The sequence below is a fragment of the Poeciliopsis prolifica genome, unplaced genomic scaffold (assembly GCF_027474105.1).
Source record: "Poeciliopsis prolifica strain line A6 unplaced genomic scaffold, Auburn_PproV2 SCAFFOLD080, whole genome shotgun sequence".
Taxonomy (NCBI): domain Eukaryota; kingdom Metazoa; phylum Chordata; class Actinopteri; order Cyprinodontiformes; family Poeciliidae; genus Poeciliopsis; species Poeciliopsis prolifica.
In genome coordinates, this window is record NW_026562455.1 from 1,099,750 (window position 1) to 1,120,808 (window position 21,059).

General features: G+C 35.0%; 2 protein-coding genes across 4 annotated transcripts in view; both read left to right on the forward strand.

Annotated features, from left to right (window-relative positions):
* Window positions 1-12,966, forward strand: part of si:ch211-57n23.4 (immunoglobulin superfamily DCC subclass member 3) — a 33,468-nt gene extending 20,502 nt beyond the window's left edge. Inside the window, exons 8-14 of the mRNA XM_055021977.1 lie at window positions 884-1,134; window positions 1,218-1,382; window positions 4,742-4,930; window positions 8,472-8,585; window positions 8,692-8,812; window positions 10,783-10,903; window positions 12,889-12,966. Of these exons, the coding sequence (XP_054877952.1) occupies window positions 884-1,134; window positions 1,218-1,382; window positions 4,742-4,930; window positions 8,472-8,585; window positions 8,692-8,812; window positions 10,783-10,903; window positions 12,889-12,966 (1,039 nt within the window). The remainder of the gene's footprint in view (window positions 1-883; window positions 1,135-1,217; window positions 1,383-4,741; window positions 4,931-8,471; window positions 8,586-8,691; window positions 8,813-10,782; window positions 10,904-12,888) is intronic.
* Window positions 12,967-18,062: 5,096 nt separating this feature from the next.
* gatad2b (GATA zinc finger domain containing 2B) overlaps window positions 18,063-21,059 on the forward strand; it is a 42,998-nt gene continuing 40,001 nt past the window's right edge. For 2 of the 3 annotated variants that reach the window (XM_055021974.1, XM_055021975.1), the window contains exon 1: window positions 18,063-18,258. In XM_055021974.1, coding sequence (XP_054877949.1) covers window positions 18,068-18,258 — 191 coding nt within the window. In that variant the 5' untranslated portion in view covers window positions 18,063-18,067. Of the gene's footprint in view, window positions 18,259-18,656; window positions 19,024-21,059 lie in introns of those variants that run through there. The other variant, XM_055021976.1, reaches the window with a different exon arrangement.

A 21,059-nucleotide genomic window follows, 5' to 3' on the forward strand; every position in this document is an offset into this window, starting at 1 on the left:
TCTTTGCATTGCATCAGTTCTCAACCAAGAGGCAATTCCAGCATTCAAAGACCTGGCAAAATCAAATAGAAAAAGCATTTTCACAATAACAACAGCAAATTATTAGACAGTGTCACAACATTATCTGAGGAAAAGAAGAAATATCGTTTTTTTTAATCCCATGACATAAGTTTCTATGAGTTGAAAGAAATTTGTGAAGATTAATGGACTACACTACTTTTGAACAACTGCCTGTTTCAGTTTTTTGTTATTCTTTTCTTATGCATACATAAGTGCAATGAGATACATTCTGTTTTGACTCATAAAAGATTCAGCCAACATCTTCGATATCAGTGCTATTATTTATTAAGGCTTCTGAAATGAAAAAAAGAGCCAAAAACTCCATCTAACCAAAAAAAATTCCCTTCTCACCCACCGCGGGTGGTTCTTATCCTCTGAGCTCGGGTCCTCTACCAGAGGCCTGGGAGCTTGAGGATCCTGCGCAGTGCCAAGGACTGCACATTTCTGGACTGAGATGTCTGGTGTATATATATATATATATATATATATATATATATATATAGATATATCTATATATATATATATATATATATATATATCTATATATATATATATATATCTATATATATATATAGAGAGAGAGAGATATATATATATATATATACATATATATATCTATCTATATATATATATATATATATATATATAGAGAGAGATAGATAGATATATATATATATATATATATATATATATATATCTATATCTATATATATATATATATATATAGATATATATATATATAGATATATATATATATATACAAGTACATAATGCATAGTACAGCATTGTGTACAGAAATAAATGCATGTATGTTGTTTTGCAGTACTTTAGCTCTGACCCTCATCAGCTCAGATGATGAGGCTATCTACCAGTGCATCGCAGAGAATAGTGCTGGTACTAACCAGGCAAGTGCCCGTCTAGCTGTGGCCCAAGCTAAAAGTCTGCCTGCTGCCCCCCAAGGCCTCATGGCAAGTGCTTTGTCCATCAACACCTTGCAAATGACATGGAATAATCCGTCCATTGGCATCGCTGATAGCATCATTGGATATGTCTTACACATCCGCAAACTGGGCGGTGAGTGCAATCTCAAAATTTGTGAAGCATAAGTCTAAATAGGAGCATGTTTCCAAATCTGCAACTTTATCATTTTCATTTAGAGCCTGATTACATGGAGCTGCAGGAGACCATAAGTAAGGATACTTTTCAGCATGATGTAACCAACCTGGAATCTAGCACAACCTACTCTCTCTATCTGAAAGCCTACTCTTCCTTGGGGGCAAGCCAGCAGTCCAACACTGTGATTGAAACAACACTTGGGAGTGGTAAGAACATGGAGCCTTGATGAAGTCATATTGTAAGTCATATTGATTGTACACCTTTCAAAAAAGTCTGCTCTATCTACTTTAAAAAAATAATTCATCTATTTGCATAATTTATCATTGTTGATGAAGAAAAACTGTTATAGTACTTACTTATTTCTTTACATGAGACATAAAATCCAGGTGAAGTGAATACAATTAGTTACGTAGATAAAACAAAACTAAACTTTGTTAAATAAAATTTGCAAGTGTACTATAAAATCTAATTAGTTCACTTCACCTAAAAAATTTTTGCTAAATCATTGCCTAAGAAATATTATGTTTTAAAAATATAATACTTGATTGAAACAGTTCTGGGCTCCTGCCTGCTTTTTATTTGTTTCTCTGCTCAATCTGTGACAGAAAACATAAAAAGCACTAATAGTCCAGAGTCTATGCTATGAAATAAGCATACAACTCATGGTGCAGTTTAATTGTAAATGCATGAAACTACCCAATAAGCACTCCACTGCTCTGAAAGTAGACTGCATAGTAGAAGGTTTGGAGTCTACGGTTTCACCTTAAACATCTTAAAACAAATATTTGTGACAAATGAAAAAGTTGTTTAATCAGTTCCTGCTGATGGTTGCACTATGCATTTGTGATACCTTAATGGCCAATCACAACTGCCACATATAGAAAAAAATAATGCAAGATTTGAAAACATGAACTCATGTTATGCAACATAGAATAACTTGATAAGTTTTTGTTTGTGTTGCTAATAACACAAAATGAGCTGAAGTTAACTATCTCATTGCAAAAGAAATGTACCACGTACTGTTCTTTGTGTAACTTCAAATGTCGAACAAAGTTGGAAGTTGTTGCAACTCTATCTAATATCGTCGTCTTGCAGGTTTTGCATGTTGCATGTCGTTTTTGTTGCATACTACATAATTGATGTACCCAAAAGAAATTACTCGTGGGAGTGCATCTACTTTGAGCATTTTACCTACCCCACCGACAAAGTGGTTTTATTCATTTTAAATTTTGTTAATTTGATGGGTTGTGCTGCAGCTTACACACAGAGTGTGGAAAAACACAGGGACGGTCTGTTAATGATTAATGAGTGAAATGAAGTAATGGGGCCCATTTCATATGTGTTTTAAGCTTTTGGGTAAAATATCAAGTCTTTTCAAGTAAATGGGTTCAAGTCCCACGTTATTGGTGTCAAAGTTCAAGTCTCTGAAATTTTTTTAAAGTCAAGTCTGAAGTCTTAATATTAATGACTTGAGTCGGACTCCAAGTCATGTGACTAAAGTCCCTACCTCTGGTCATCAGGGCATTGGTTTTTCAACATAAAAATCAGTTATACAAATGTTCAAAACTTTTTCTTCAGTTTGCAGGTTTGCTTGAGCAGAAATGGAGTAACATTGGAGATTTCCTGAATGTTAAGCATTCATTTTTGAGTAGATAGAGCAGATTTTTATCTGAGGATGGATAAAATGCTGTAAAATGTATTTATTTGAGAGAAGTTTATGAAATGAACAGCTTTAATGTTTCTTTAATGTTGAGAGAGATTTCCCTTGATGCCATAATTAGATTGATTATTAAGAAATGATTGTGTTTGTCTGGTGCTCATGTTGTTTCATCTTAACCTATTTGAAGGCACCATATTTTATTTTAATATGGATAGGCCATATTAACGCTAAAATATGTATGTCCTGACAATACACAGACCAATGCATTTCCATGATATAGGAAAGCAGCCTTCTGGCCATACAGTCATACTGATAAAAGAAACTGAAGTAGTTTCTTTTAGAAGTCTGACCTTTATGAAAGTATTTGTCAAAAAATGTTAATATTCATCAAAACTAGTTTTTGATCAGTAATACAGTATGCTTTATCAGGCCCAGATTCAAACCTGTGACAGCTGCATCAAGAACTAAGTACCTGTACATGTGTTGTGCTTTACCTCTGCTTTGGAATTTTAGTAAATTCCAACTTATTAAAAATATTCACTTTTGATCAATTTGATAAAACCTCTCAATATTCTATTAACACAATTTTCCACTTACAGAGTTGGCACAGATGACCAAAGATAAATCTGTAGGTATTTTTCTCAAATGACTGAAGAAGACACCAAGAACAGTACAACTTTATATAGAACTATGGACACTAACTTTTATTTTAAAATAATACAAATTAACCCTGTGCTATACTGTCCAGAATATATCCATTCCATTCCACCTTAAAAAAATCTATTTAAAAATAAGACAGTGGACCAAAGTGTGTTATAACCTGAAATTAAATTACGAACAACAAAATACAAATAGAATGTAAGTAAGAGCCAATCCTTCAAGCTGAGTGAAAAGCCAGTGAGAAAAAATAAGCTTGAGAGAAGACTTAAAAAAGACAGACACTCAGGCACACTGTGTACACACTGCGACCTGAAGTGACCCAATTCCAATTTTTTTGACGTATCTGATATTCTCATGACAGCCTAAACAACACAGGTTGGATTCTTTTTGAATGCGATCCAGGCCACTTAAGTATCCAATACCTATATTCAAGTGGCGTATTGGATACGTATTGTGACCTAACATCCAGGTTGCATTTATCCTACCTGAACATCATTCATACTTGACAAATGTATTCTGCATCCTGATGCACACAAAGTGGGAAGAAAAACATCAACCATGACAGACTACAACGAGGATTAATTTAATATGCAGCTCCGATCGGACAACTTCAAATGTGTAAGATATGCTCCACCGTTAGCATCCATGTTCACTTCCAAAAACACTGAGGACTCCTTGTTTTTATGACAGATGGGAAAACACTGAGAACCCTGATGTTATTGTGTTCTCTACTGCGCATGCGGGACACTTTCAGGTCAGTCGTTTGCCTGTTCACACCGGAGATCACATACAAGTCGCATGTATTTCGAAGTGTGAACGGCCACACCAAAACAATCCGATTTGACAAAAAATTGTAATTGGGTCACTTCAGGCTGCAGTGTGAATGGAGTCTGAGTCTCTCTGATAGGTAAAGTTAAATCATTCCACAATTTTCAGGCAGGAAGTGAGATTTTCAACTAATTAGATTCTTCTTTTTAATACTTTTATCTATTGCCATTTAAAAAATGTTAGAGATAGGATCTGTTTGATAAACAAGATATAAATAAAAAATAAAAGATAAATATAAATAATAATATTTAGTTTATAAATATGTCTTTTAAGGCTTGTGTTCATTTTAAAATCTGAATATATTTGTATGCTTTTTCCACTGTTGCAACAAACATGTTATCAAGGAAATGTTGTGATTTTGGTTCATCTTAAACTTTCAAATGCTGTTCTGTTTACTTCCATTTCACCTTGATCCAGTCCCAAACCCACCCATCTGCTTTACCAAGGTTCTTAACTTCACCACTGTGCAAGTACTCTGGGAGCTACCTGCTAAGCCGGGCAAAACTGAGGGCTTCAAATTGACATTTCGCAGAATCCCCCTCACTGACTACCATGGGCCAATTCAACTGCCTTTTCATGCCAGTGCTCACACCTTATCAAACCTTGGTAAGACTTTGTGACGATATGTATTCTTACTTTTTGTGTGTGTTTAAGGATAGGAGCTTGTCCTTTGCAGCATCTGTTGCTGCAAAGACAGTATTGTTAAGGAGCAACAGTCAAATTTAAAACTGTCACCCCCTCCTTTTGAGAGGTTGCATGAGGAATGCAGTGTGTACTTTTCATTCCAGGATCAACAGTATTACTGCTTTGTGTGCATAGGACGACTTGCAATCAGAGTAGTACAACGTGTAACTTTTGAAACAGTAGAGATAGCTACAATATTAAGAAGTATTTTGTGAAAGCAGACTTTTGAAATATTCATGTCAGATAAAAAAGCATCTTGATCTTCTTGAGGATTTTATATTTAAAGTGTCAGCAGATTTATACATCAGCATGTCACATTTTAGCACCCACTACACTGTAAATGCAACATTTTATTTCATTGAAATTAGCAAGTTTTCATCAAAGTACTATCAAAACTCACTTTTTAGTAAGTACTTGAAAGTGGTAGTTGACAAGTCTCTCCAACTCACTTTACTTGAGCTGAATTGATTTAGAAAAAGTAAGTTTATAATAATTGTACTTTTTTTTCCAAGCTCAATACTGCATGCAAGAATAAATGTTTTACTTGAGGTTTTTTTTTCTTTTCTGGAGCCACTAATTTACCTCATCTGACTCATGAAAACAAGACAGTCTGAGTGTCTCCATGAACAGGAGCACATTCACAAAGCAGAACATCAGAACAAGTATCCATGTATCATTCTATCTGAAGCTAGGCCATATTAAACTAACATAGTGTGTTTTATTTTAAGGACACCTGCTTCGCTGCTGCACAGGTATAAACCCAGCAAGAGCGTCCTAGCGCTCATGTTGCGTATAAATGTGGCTCGGAAAAACAGCTTACGACATGTCAACTGATTAAACCGTTATAACTGCTGAAAAAGGTGACACAAGGCACAAATATGGGAAGTGAGGAGGTCTCTACTGTATCAAATCGACATAGGAATAGAAGAGATTTAACCACTTTAAGGTGAAAAAAAAAAAACAGCAAACAGCTTCCAGTCCAGGAGGGGAGGCGGGTGAACAGCTGACTTTGTGGGTGGGCAATGCCCGCGAATGCCACCACGCCTGCCAAGTGAGAACCTTGGAATTGTGTTTCTGGTATTCCTGTAAATCTGATGCACAAGCAACACCTGCAAATGGCAGTGATGGTCAAGAGTGGACCAAAGTAGTGAGTAGCATTCTTTTCATCAAAGTCTTGTAAAAATAACAAATGAAACTTCTTTCATCATCAGTGAGCACTGATTAAAAACACATAACCAGCTCTTTGAAAACGCCTTGTGTTACACGTACCAGGACTGGTGTCAGTGTTGATTTTTCCTCTAAACAGGATAGAACAGATAGGAGTAGCGAAGCAGCAGCAAATGCCTCTTGAACAAATCCTCCTGGAATCTGTTCTGAGGCCGTTCTCTGGAGCACACTGACTCCCACTGGTAGTTTTCTGCTACTGCAATAACATTAATTAAAATGGACTCTCGAAATTAGAAATATACACAAAAACACATATCAATTAATTCAATAGCAAATTATAAAAATAAAATAATAGTAATCATATAACAGAAACCATTACTTTTTGTGTATGCGACACTTGCTGTAAATTATGTATCCAACAAAATCTCAATCAGTCCATTTATTTTGATAACCTTTAAATGTAAAAAATAGATTTTTTTTTTTAGATTTGTTTGAAGTACTTGGAGAACCATAAGGCAGGCCCACTGTAAAATATCATTTTTACAGTGTTCATCTTACTTTAAAAGAAATGCAAACTCATTCCCTTACAAAATAAGCAATGTAAGTTCAAGATTAAGAAAACCTTATTTAGTTTAACTAAGTAGTACTATGTCAAGTAGTATAACTAATGAAAAAAGTACCTACCTAGAACTCACTACTTACTAATTTTTCAAGTTATTATGTATTATTTGAAATGCATAATATACACAAAAATATTTTTTCTCATTCTCATCCATTTCTTGTCATTTGCAGGTGTTGCTTATGTGTCAGATTTACAGACAATACCAGAAACACAATTCGAAGGATCTAGCTTGAGAGTTTTGCATGTAAAAACAATGCAATTAACTGTGTTAATGATCTGGGGGTGAGGGGAGGAAGCAGCACAAATTGTTATTGTTGGCAACTAAAGTTAGCATACTGCTACCAGCCTAGCTTAAGCTAAAATGGTACATGGAGATATATTACATAAATGCACTCCTGTTCATGGAAACGTCAGGACTGGTCTCTTTTCAAAAGTCAGATGAGATAAATTACTGGTGCCAGAAAAGAAAAGAAAAACTCAAGTAAAGAATTTGTACTTGTATTGGAATTAAGCACAATTATCAAAAACATATTTGTTCTATATTAATCCAACTCAAATTCAAAGTAACTTACTAAAAGTGAGTTTTGACAGCAATTTCATGAAAACTGATGTAAGTTAACTTATTACTTTCAATTAAATACCAATGAGGGAAATTTTCTGCCATAATCCAAGAGCATACATGTTCGGTCTGAAAGCAAGATTGAATTTCTTTTGTTCTTAAAACTTTTAATTCTTTTGTTTACATTTACATTTTGAAAGCAGGACTTTAAATCTTTTTTCTATCATAATTAGTAAAATGAACAAAATCCTGCTTAAGATCAGTAGCTGTTTGGAATCAGTAGCACAGAAAGAATGGACACCTCATGAATCACTTTGGGAGCAGTCGACCACTCCACTCAGATCCCTCTGTATTATTATTTTTTTATAAATAGACCCTTTATTATATGTATCTGAATCTATCTGGCACTTTTTGTTAAGAACATTGTATAAATAAAAAATTACACATTGTCTTATTTTACTAATTTTTTAGAGTTTTGCAAGCAAAAATTTACTCTTTGCAGAGACTCCATGTGAGCGCAAGAAGTTTTGAGTGCAATCATTACATGTTTTGAGAAGAAACACATGAAATGCTGCTTTCAAAATATAAATGTAACGAAGCGAAAGTATTAAAAGTTTGGAGAAAAAGACATGAAATCTTGCTTTCAGACTCAACATGTCTGTCCTTAGATCATAGCAAAAAAGAATAATCCTCCATAAATGCCATGTTTACATTTACAGTGTAGGAAGGAACCAAGCAATTTAGAGGTAGATTCAGAGAAAATCTGCCTATAATCAACAAGAAATGCACTTTAATAACAAGACGGTGATCTGCTTGCATATGCATAGATGAAAACCTACACAATTGAAGAAAAATATGAAACGGAATGACATGAAAATGTAAAATAGTAAAATATTGGTAAGAATTACCGAAACTATGGAAACAAAACTAAAATCGGATCACAATAGTGAACACAACAGAAACCAATAAAAGTAGGATATTAACAAAATACTGGCATATAGGACATGGAATTAATTTAGATTAATTAAAAATGCATTAATGCAAAGTAACATCTTCCATTTCATTAATAGAATCACTCACTGTTAAGGAACTCCATCTGACCCTCTGCCTTCCAGAATCTAGAGCTGTGTATGAAATTAAACTGGTGGCCTACAATGGAAACGGAGAGAGTGATTCCTCCAAGAGGCTGGTGTCACTAGCAGGGCAAGGCATAAGTGACCAAATCAATGGTGAGTGTTCAACGCAAGAATACATCCCCTTTTAATACCATTTTTACCAGATTTATCAATCAAGATATAAAATACATCTGTTCTCTTTTATTTGTAATTGCAAAAGGTGGAAACAGGTTATGTCAGTGCAGGGATGCTGAAGCTTCTCTGGGCAGCGTCGTCATTGGGATTCATATTGGCACGGCCTCCATAATCTTTTGTGTCCTCTTTCTTATATTTGGATACCGTTGCAGGTAAGAGCCAACAAGCATGGCATCCTTTCGCTATTATGTAGCAGCTATTATACTGTGTATAATTCAAACCCTTCGTTTTTGTAATAACTTGTATTTTCAGAATCTGTCATAATGTGTGTTTGAAATTGGACCAAAATACAAGCAGGAATCCAGGAGGTAAATGATGAAAAATTACAAAAGCAACTTTAAAAAAAAAACATGGAGGAACACACAGGAGGCCATGAACATTAGTCAAATGGAAGCAGCCAGTGATGAGAGAGCCTGATTCGTAGAACAATGTGTTGCACATTTAATGATTAGTCAGTGTGATTTTCTCAGGTTCTTTTATTCGGTAAACACTGTTAACAAACAAGAGCGACAGTGAGCGCCTCCGCTGACCAGCCGTCACTGCACTAAATTTCCGTTGGCTCACTGAGTCAAAGTGCTCACCGTGCTCAATGTGCCATCTGGTGGCGAACTGCTGTAACTGCAGTTTAATATATCAGTTGAGTGGGAGAAGTGCTGCTTAAGAGTACCGTCTACAGTCCTTAAATAAAGTACAAAAAAAAGGTGAGGGAGGAAAATTATTTCCCGTGTCCATTCTGTCACAAATGGACTATTACCAATTACAAACAAGGTGCAGCTATGTGGAGAAAGCAGAAGGCAGGCTGTGGGAGACGGAGAGAAATGGGAAAGAGAAGTAAACAAATTTGGGGGGAAGAGACAACATAAATCTATAAGGAATAAAGAAAATCTAAACACAGCACGTCAAAACATAAATACAAAACAACTAAGAAAAAAAATTTTAAAATAAAAGATAGAACAAAGATGAATCACAATAGAACAAAAAAAGTAGGAAAGTAAACAGAAAAAAAAGGCAAAACAATCTGGGGTCCTGACAGAATCAGAATAAACTTTCCTGGTCAAGTTTGTGTGCACAAATAAGGAATGTTACTTAAATTTATATTAAATATAATTTTTTTTTTTAAATATGTGGAGCATCGATTCTAATAGAAAAGCTAGGCACTCTGTTAAGTGATATGCAATGAGAAGAAGTTTTATTTATATGGTACTTTTTCAGCAACAAGGCAATTCGAAAGTGTTTTCAATAATTAGAAGAAATACAAAAACAACACAAGCACAATTAAAAAAAAACTACACTTTAAAATGTTCCAGTTGTTCTGGATTTCTAAGTAAATAGTATTTTTTAAGTTTGTTCTAGATTAGTAAAGTATAACGTAAATGTTGAAGATTTCCCCCAGAAAACTTAAGCCTGGTGGTTGGACCACTGAGGTGGTAAACTGGGGTTTTGTATTGCAGGAAATGTAAAATATTACTAGGTAATTACCTTACTAGAAGACATTGCCGACAATGCTTAAATTCACACCTATAGCATCTCAAAAACAGCAAATAAAAAAGTACAATTAAAATAAGTATCAATTACTTCTGTTAAATCTAAATTAAATTAAGCTATCAGTTAGTGGATCTAAAAACTGTAATGCTGATCATATTTAGGCATAAATGACCTAAGAGATTATCAGTGCTGTTAAATTTGATTTAATGTTTTCAGCAGAGATAAATCAAAATATTTTAAATTGTTTAACATTTAAATGTAAGATTTTAAGGAGCTGGCAAGTTTACTTTGTAAAAGTTCAATCTTTAGATTGTTTTGTTACCTTGGCTACAACCTGATTCTGTCAGTTTAATCTTTGAGTTTTAGGCCCCAGGGCCTGCGTAGCTGTGGGGCCCTAAGCGGCTGCTTAGTTTGCTTATGCCTTGGGGCAACGCTGGATATGTGTGTATATTCAATAAGCATTCAAGTTTGTACAGGTTGGAGTTGAAAAATATTCAAAAACTGGTGATGTCGCCAAAACTAAAACCTGCCTAATAATTGTGCACACAATGTATTGCTCACTGATATGGACAAGGTTACACTAAAAATTATTTCCTCACTTATGGTTATTTGTCCACATTTCTTTTATTATTCACAACCTGTTCTGCAGTGAAGGAATGCAGGTCAATTGGCCCATACCAAGATTCCATGCAGGACAGAACAACATCCCTAAAGGGGGAACTCACTACCCCCAGATGGAGTCTGAAGCTCAGGTGATTTCTTTAAACTTTCAGAGAGAATACATATTATGTTAAGATTGTCCACATTGCATGTCAAAGTATTTATTCTGATGTTGTCTTTTAAACTAAGGCCCCTAAATAGTAGCAAACGTTTTAGAAAGCATTACAGTTCACTTGCAGTTGTGAGCCAAGCATAAACAGAAAAGTGCAAGAGTTTAAAGTCATGAAAACAGGAACTACACTTTTGTATTGGCAGTTAATTTCAAAAATACCAAAAAGAATATTGTCAGGTGAAAATAACACAAAACTATAACATATTTAGTGTAACAAAGTACACAGTAAAACATTTTTAAGAATGCCCCTTTACACAGTAACATGCAGATTTTTGGCTCTGTGTGGTTAAGCTTGTTGTACAGAGACACCAGAGCAGGATTTTCCCAAATTACCATTCACTAGCAAGGACCACACCACAAAGATATACATCTAAAGATTTATTGATGAAGGGATGTATAGATGAAAGGATAAGGGTTGAAGGGATGAATGATCTTGATTTGGTTTTCTGGGGAGAATGATGGAGGGTTAGGGAGGTGAAAACTCTGCATGGGGGTTTGGTCTATGGTAAACAGATCTTCTTACTCTCCCAAGCCTGCAAAGGACCCCCAGACAAAACCTGCAGCACAAAGAAGCGAAACATGGTTTTGAATAAAAGAGAATTAAATGAAAGAGGTAATGGGAAAGGAAGGGTGGGATTGATGAAATGTAACAGACTGAGTGGGTGAGCAGAGTGTAAATAGGCCGTCTGGAAAATTTAAGGTGTGGTTTGGGCGTGGCCCTGCTCCTGAACTTAAGTTAACACGTTAACTCTATTTAATCCCTGAACTGCTACAGAGACAAACTAATGGCTGAAATTTCTAAATGCAACATCAACCATTCTCCAAGAAATTTAAATAAATGACATTTTTAAATGGGGTTCAGTATCAGTGCTTAGAATCTTAACTATAGCGATCAGACATTACATTAGAATAATTCTGTAGAAAAACAGAATGAAGGCTATTGGCCTGCCAGGATAAGGCTCCCAACTGGACAGAATACAATTTCTTAAAAAAAACAAAAATAATTTTGCCACTGTTTTCTCAGCTGATTAACATCATTGCCTAAAATTGTATGCTTAGGCTACAGGTTGAAAATAACCTGCAGCCTAAGCAGGTTATTAGGCTACAGGTTACTAACATGCCTAATAGCAGGTTATTATTAACCCGCGTTAATAATAACGCTCATAATAACGCTATTATAAACCTGCTATTAAGCAGGTTAATCTGAGACACAGATTGGGCCTCAGTTAATGTGTGTCTCAGATTAACTGATTCACATCTGTCTCAGTTAATCAAATGTGAATCTCTCCATTCTGATGACATTATCCAAAAAAGAAAAACAATTAAATAGTAAAACGTCATTAGTTACAACAGCAATTTCAAATAATTTTCAGATCATATTTCTGTGGCAATTTGAGGACATCTATAGGAACTCCTGAAGTACTAATAGCATGTAGGAAAAGGGACTTTAACATTTTGGAAATTAATATAGCTTTGCAGTTATCCAGCTGAAATATCAAATGATCAGGTGAACTGTTATAACAAGCAGCCTTACACATGGAGTTTTGTGTAGTAAAACAGATGCTAATTGGTCCAGAATTCAGAAATATGGCAACAAGTCCCCTAGCATGTGAATATCTTTCATTTTCAGTGAGCTTATTTCATAAAACAGCTCCCTGGTGCAATAAATAATTGAAAACTGTTCTGTTATAGAGATCAACATAAGCAGATGTTTGTTTCAGAGTTGTCATTTATTGTTTTTAGTGTTTAACAAACAAAGATCTGAATTTAAGGGGCAGACATGTCTGATAGACATGTCATTGCTTTAGTTCTTGAATGGTTATATGACAAGTGAAATTCAGATAATTCCAGTTTATAACACTTTGTGCTCTCTTGACCTTTTGGTGTTGTGTCTCTCTATGTCAGCAGATGGTACGTCCTGCACGTTGCCAAGTCATAATCGAGCAGAATCCAACAGGTGTTTCTGGCATCGGAACTGGCTGACATCAGTCAATATTACCACTTCAACCTCACTCATTTTCTCTCTTACACTTCTTTCAAAGTCCAGTTGAAAATCACTATATTATCCAAACCCTTCGACTAGTTATGTGCTCATTTGTAGACAAGGATATATCCTGGTCATTCATAAGCCTGAAGCCAATCTCTTCCCCTACCTCTGACCAAAGCTTATTGCCTTTGTTGTTGTGTGGTTGCACATGAGCTTCTTTCTCTATTAATATGACTGTTTGCTGAGAAATTATTGTTTCTCCTGATAATGACTTATGACAGAATTAATTTTGTATTTACACCAGACATGTCACTTTTTCACTGGGAGTCTGCTTCATAACCAAAATATTCTATTCTACTAATCTTTGATGAAAAACTGACATGTCACAATTTGTACTACAGTTAAAAACCCCAAACTGAAACCAAATTTTATTATATGACTGAGATGATATGATGTATGTTGTGACAATTTTCCCTGTTAATCTAAAAGTAAGAGAAGCAGTGGCTTCTGGGAGCTTTTGTTGTGAGGTATGATTGATTAGAAAGTAGTCTCATCAGTTTAAAAGGCATTAAGTTAAAAAAAAAATCTCACAAGAAAAATGTTTCCTGATTTGTTTGACCCAAAAGTAGGGTTAGAAATATTTTCAGACTTTGTCCAAAGAAAATATAATTATGACACACTATATGTATCTCACCAATGCTAAGTCTGTTAGCTATCCTACCAAATAAAGCTAGTAATTAGCATTTTATTTTAACCAATGCCAGTTATGTGCCATGCCAGTCACTGACGTATCCTGTCCAGAGAGGACGAATACCATGGGAACCATATTGTACCTGTTGGAGTGTTTTCCGAAAAAGCCAAAAACCTTATTGCACCAGATGCTCACCTTTGCAACCTCTTGGATGCTAAATATTTACTTCAACTTGCCTTACTCTTTTTCTGCAAAAGGCATCAGAAGCTGTTCCATGTAATGGAAAACATGGATTACCAGTAGTGCTCTGAGACACTTTGGAAGCAACAATAGATTTCCATTAATGCTTTCATCTGGCAAATAATTTTTCCTGACATCACACAACCTACTTCAAACTTCTGAGACAGAGTGTGTACCTCAAGAAGCTTTAAGATGAAATCTTCCAGAATGCACGAACAAAGACTGTCACCAGAAAAGCCTTTCCAAAAAGAGCTATGGAAAGTTGAATTGTATCCAAAGATTTAAACATTATATTAGTTTTCTATTTAGCTTTCTCCAGTATATACATGCATTTTGCTTTCAGTTTTAGGTTGTTTATGTTTGATTGATGTCACATAATGTCCATATGATTGCTTTAACAGAAACTAAACCAAAAGATCTCTGAGTTTGATTTATCTACATTTTATTTCAAATGGAATATTTTCAAAACAGCTTTAAAGTTAGTCTAGTTATCAGACATAAAACTATTTTCTTGATTCAAGCATTTAACTTTTTTAAAAGTGACCAGATGTTAAGATATTGCATATTTCTAAAAACTTACTTTATAGCACACAAAGGAAAAAATATGTATAAAGTTGTTGAATTCTTGCCAACTATTTGTATGTTGTAAAGAAACTTGCAACCAAAAAAGTTTTTTATTCATTCAGAGCCTTTAGTTTGACACGTTCACCTAACCAAAGCACAGAACAATGAATGGGTCAAATGGATACCTCTGAAGGGCAGCAAATTGTAGAAGGTGTTTCAAAGAACACAGGTAGTTGGTGAGTTCAGCAGTTCCAAAAGAAAGAAAGACAGAAATAAAGAAAGGAAGAAATCTATCTATCTATCTATCTATCTATCTATCTATCTATCTATCTATCTATCTATCTATCTATCTATCTATCTATCTATCTATCTATCTATCTATCTATCTATCTATCTATCTATCTATCTATCTATCTATCTATCTATCTATCTATCTATCTATCTATCTCTCTATCTCTCTATCTCTCTATCTCTCTATCTCTCTATCTCTCTATCTCTCTATCTCTCTCTCTCTCTCTCTCTCTCTCTCTCTCTCTCTCTCTCTCTACCTTATCTCAAATGAGGACTCAGCCATACAGCCTTAATAAAACCTTAAGACCATCTTACCTTTTATGTCTGTCTGAGGTTAAGCATTAAATTAAAGGCCTTTTATCTGTTCACTTTTTGAATAACCGTTAAATCAATGTGAAACCAAAAAGCGAATTTATGAAGAAATGTAGCTTTTAAACTAGTGATTAAAATTAAAACATGTTGCTTGTTTATGAAAAGGTTATTTTCCATGTGCTCTTCATTTCCGCTGATCCTTCCATTTCCATAGTTGTGCACAGAATATCTTTGCACATATGTTTTCTTTCATTAATTTGTGACTTTCAGATTTTTTCTTGCAATTCTATATGTTTTGTTGTAAAATTTGCTTTAATAAGACATAGTGTTACATCACCTTTTTCTTAAGTTAAATTCACCTTTTTGTTATAAGGAACCAGAAAGGGGAAGAAAAAGAGTAACATATCTTAAAAAGTTAAATTGTAGAGAAGTAGAAAGTGGCGGGTGGTGTTAGTAGGAAATAAAGCTTTGATTCTACCGCTGCATGTTTTTGAACACTTACTCATATAAGTTTTGTTCATGAAAACTTTAAAATTGTAAATTTGTTCAGCCCAAATTCTTTTGTGGCCTATGACACAAAAGAATTTGAAAAGATACAAACACAGTTATAATTCAGACCAATTTCAATTACCGAATTTAATTTTTAGTAACATACAAAACTTTGAAAACTACTAAACTACCCTAAGCCCAAAGACAGAAAGAAGTAGGTCGTTTTCAGATTTGGACATTTCTTTAACTTTTAATTTGATCATCATGTTCACTTTGAATAGGAACCTCTGATAGCATATTTTTATGTGGAATTTAACTCAAAACACTGCATCCTAGAATATTGGTGGTCGAGTGACCACGTTTTAATTTACAATAAGAACTGGTTCATTCATTTTTTACATTCAATTATCAGATAAATACATCAAATCTTCCACATGGATTGTCTTCATAATGGTTTGTATAAAAACTCTGTAATTATTCAAGATCTCAAATTTCATTTGTTACACATTTTGAATATACTTAGTACATATTTACAAGAGTGTAGACTCTCAAAGAACTTGCCATTTTTCATTTTTGTTCATATATTTGTACACAGCATGTGCATTTAAAGAACCCTTATGACACGATGACCGTATGTTTCTTGTTTTTGTCTTCTTTTTTGCCCTGCAATGGTCAAATTTTAGCTCTTTAAAAGTGATTTTGGTACATAAATATTTTCAAGTAATTAAAAAATAAGTAAATAACACCTACTGAAGTCCCAGATGTATTGTAAAAATAAAGACAATATTTAATTTAAAACATCTAACCATTGCTTTATGCAACAATATATTTACATCTAAGATGTTTGGCTTTAATTTCGTAATCATAATGTATTTATGATCAATAAAATAAATTCAGAACCCGAGAGTACCCATAAGCACTGAATAAAAAATAAATACATAATAAAATATGCTAATATTGTTGAATAAAATTCAGTGGGGCAACATTTTCTCCAATGTTTGCATTTAAGAGCTCCTTGTGGTTAAATATCCTCCTTTTGAGTTTACACCGAAGCTGTTAAAAGAGGCAGATTTATTATTTTGAGGTTTATTGTAGGATTTTAAAAGAAGAAATAGACCCATATAGTTTTGGTCAAGAGGTATTAGAAAGTGATGTGTAAACATTTAATTCCTTCCATACTTGTTGGTCTCTGTATGAAAACATGCTGTATTTGGATGTCTGCTTTACCTTTTTGATTTTGTTCTGTGGAACAAAATCCAACATGCCTAAAACCAAATAAAGATATTTAGATTCATTAATATCTGTTTTTGATTTATTTGTTTGTTAAAGAATGTAAATGATTACCTCAACCAGGGAAACAGTGGCCCTTAAGTCTTACATGTGGAAGTGCAGAAAATATTTTTTTTAGATTTTCCTCAATAACACATTCCTAAATATTCTCCTGGTTTGTCATTGGGATGTCGATATGACTGACATACCCAAGCTAGGGAGGTTGGCACACTCTGCTCCCTTCTCTGTGAGATCTACTGACAAAGTGTGTGTTGATAGTTTGAGATCACTACACTGTACAGGTAGCGTCTGTGACATTCTTATTAAATCTTAAAGGGATTGTATTATGTGTTTTCCAGGCACATATAGTGACATTTTATAGCATAAACAAGTGACTATGTAACCTTCACTTAAAAATGCTGTGTATAACATCTTTCTATACTAAGTCTTTGAACTTAGTACATGCAAACACATGTACTAAGTTCAAATAGCTCCCTTTTTATCTGAGCTACCGTGTCTGTATCCGTTAGAACACAAAAGCCATGGGTTTGCCATTTAACATGCAGGCAGTTATTAGACCAAAACAAGATGCATTGCATGTCAAGGTGACAGGCTCAGCAACATTGTAATAAGCAAGAACAGGTGGGGTGGTCAGACATAATTCGAGACAGTCGGAAACTGTTTGATGTTGGGAAACCATAATCAAGGACACTGTGGGTCAAATTGACCCACAATGGGTCAAAATACATGATAAAGATCCCCCTGGAGCTTTCTGCAGCGATCATGGCTTTAGAATGATTGGATTTTCCTAAGTAATGACATTACTAAAGCCACATTTTCTGAGTTGTGACAGTAATGTTTGATCTTCCTTCAATCTTTTATACTTTAATACCCCCAAAAATATAACAAATAGGGCGATTTGATAAAATATTATTTTCCAGCGTTAAACTGAGAGCAAGTAAATTTAGCTTCGCCTAATCCGAGAAACTCTTGCAAGTAAGTAGTTGTATTGTAATGTCTTATAGAGACTCGTGAAAGATCCTGAAAGCCCACCTAAAATAAATAAAAACATAGTTTTTAGCTCCTCTCGAAGTAACACCGCTCTCTGTCCACACACAAACAGGAGTCCCCATGACCAATCAAATTTCTCTCCTCTCCACCGCGGAAATTACTGACCAATCAAATATCCTCCTGAGTCTGCTTTAGAAACGAACAGCCACTCGTTTGTTCGTCTGGTTTTCATGAGTAACTGTCTGACCAATGAGCGTTCCTACTATTTGCAACGAAGGGATGAGAGTCTGTCGAGGCCCAATCAGCGGGTCAGTGCTGCCTGCCGGTGCCGGGGACTGGTGGTGAGAATCCGCTGCAACGCGTCAGGGGGACCGGACCGTGAACCCGGAGACGGTACACACCGAGGCGAAACGACACACAGGTGAGTCCGAGGACTTGCGCAAGGCCTGGCTTTGAGCAGAGATGTTTTAAAATCTCGACAGTGGAGTTCGATTTGCAGTAGAACGGCTAATGAATTGCTGTGTCGGTTTTCTGCCGGTGAATTTGCTGATATGCTATCAGACAATAGAGTGCATTGGCTTTGCTATTTATTGATGCAGGCTGACATTTTTGCGACCAGCTCCGCCGCTTTGAACTGTTCATTTACCTTTCAAGATATCGAGACTTAGGAAAATGGGTATTGTTGTCTTGACGGCTTCAGTGTTGTGTGATTGTTTTCTTTTATATTGGCATTGTCAACAGAGATTTTATGACGTTGTGATGGAAGCGTTTTTTTTTTTTTTTTTTTTTGGAAAGCCTCCAGTTCTTTTCATTGTTTGATCCAGTCTCAAGGGGTTAACCGAAGACTGGAGAAAGAGCTGTGCTCATCCAAAAAGCCTGCTTAATGCTGCTGTTTGAAAGCGCACAGTAACGAATCGAGATGCTTTACGTGGTTCATCCAGCAGTACTGCAGGGAGAGGCGTTTTTAAACGCATCAGGAGGAGGCCCCGAGTCCTGATGGCCCTCGGCAATTAGGAAGAAAAAAATCTAAATGCATCAGCCATTTACGTGAAGACTCAACTAGCTCCATATGCACCTAAATGGCTGCCTGGCGCCTGACGGCATAACCAGCATTTTACAGTAGGGACAAAGCATTACTGAGACCGAGCGAACGTTTGCATCCTAATCGGCGGTTTAAGAGCAGTAGGTGAATTCCGAAGTGAAATCCATTTTTGACGCTTTCTGTTATTATTCTGCTGTTCTAGTGGCACAGTTAGTGTAGAGATTGTGTTGTCCTGTTGCTCTGCTCCACTGGATTTGCATGCATGTGTCTAAAGTAATTTGAATATCACTCTGATTTTTCTGGTATGCGCCATTGTTGATTTACAGCTTGTAAAAGATATGTTTGTACAAGGTTATCAGTTTGACCAAACTACAGACGTACGCTTATTATGTAGATATATTTTCCATGCTTACCAAATTTTCATTGGAAATCTGATCTTGCTCAAAGATGCTTAATGTAAAATACTATATCTAATCATTTTAAACATGTATATTTTCACCTTTTCTTAAGTGTGGAGTCTGATCTTGCTGGATTTTTGTTGTTTTTAAAGTTTCTTGTCACCTCTTTAGGACAATATGCCACTCGCATCAGAAGTAATCACAAATCCTAATTTTGTTGACCATGGTATGTACAGTCAGGTCCCTGTATCTCCCCTCCCCTTCCAGGAGTAATGGTGGGTCTGTATGAATGAAGTGGTGGAAAAACATGAATGAAGCATGCTCTTTGTGTTAGAATTTTTGCCTTATGGGCTTTTTGTACTATCTTTATACTCCTTCATGAAACAGCTATTTTAAATGCATATTCACTTATAAGTTTTGACTATATGATTCAGGTGATTAAAAAGTTTTTACACACATAAATTGACCTTAATCAAACTTATTCTGAAGGATGTAAACACTCAGGCAATATATTTGAATATAAGCTCTGCTTTTTTGGACATTCGAGTAGAATGATTTGTGAAGTCAGCGTTGTGTTTAAAGCTGTTTTACAAAATTTAAAAAAATGCATGTCAATATGTTTCACCTCAGCATTGTCCGATGGATATCTTCCATTTGCTTATTGCTTTTCAGCTATGTCCAAAAGACAGATGACTATTAATTATAATCTGTTGACATAAGTTGTTTATAATGACAAGTTTATTAATTCAGCCACGGCTTGACACTGACACTAGCTACATGCATTGCAGGTAAATTGTAGTTTTGAGTAGTAAAACATTTACTAATGTAAATGTTTTTCATTAGTAAATGTTCACACGGTAAAATTTTAAAATTAGTAGACTTATCCATTGTTTTATCCACATCAAAACAGTGAAAACTTAGTTATATAATTAACTGGTGTCGCTAAATGAAACAACAGAACAAAAAAACTAAACACAGTGTAATGATTAAAAAAACAGAACAACTCACCTCCATATATTAGTGCAGTGAAACACGAAATTATCTGTTACACAATAACTCATGGTGACACCTAACTTTCGGTGATTGATCACCATCAAGTTCTGTACAATACCCAATAGGCAAATGATGACATTACTTAAGCCACACCCACTGAGAACAGGAAGTATAATGTTTTACACTGATGGGCCCTGTGTGACCCCTTTTGAAAGAGTGTCCAGTAGCAGAAAGACATGTTCATGTTGGTTTCAACAGTGATCAGGAGTGTGAGCTGCGAGATCCTTACAAAGCTGCTTGCAGCTTTGATAACGATTCTTCTGTCAAATAAATTGGCTTTTTGGAGGCCTTAACTTGGGATGCACAATATTATTGACATTGTATCGGTATCGGCCGATAGTAGCTGTAAAATGTAATATACCATTCTGTCAAAATAACTCACTGATATAAAATGTGTATTTTTCATATGACAAACCATTGACAAAGTTCCACTGTTTGAGTGTCTTTGTCTTAGAAAGAGCATATGTCATTAATAAATGTAACATTAAACATAATGCAAGTTGAAATTTTTGCCATTTTGAAAGGGCTGCCATCATTTTCAGCCTCCTTTTTAGCTTTTGCATTTGACAGCAGCCTAGATTGACAAAAATGATGCAATAATGTTTTAATTCCACACCAGAGAAAGCCATCTCGTTTCAGTAAGTATGTATAGTAAAAAATATCAATATTGGTATCGTTTATCAGCCAAATGAGTTTTACTATATCGGCATATCAGATGTCGACCAAAGA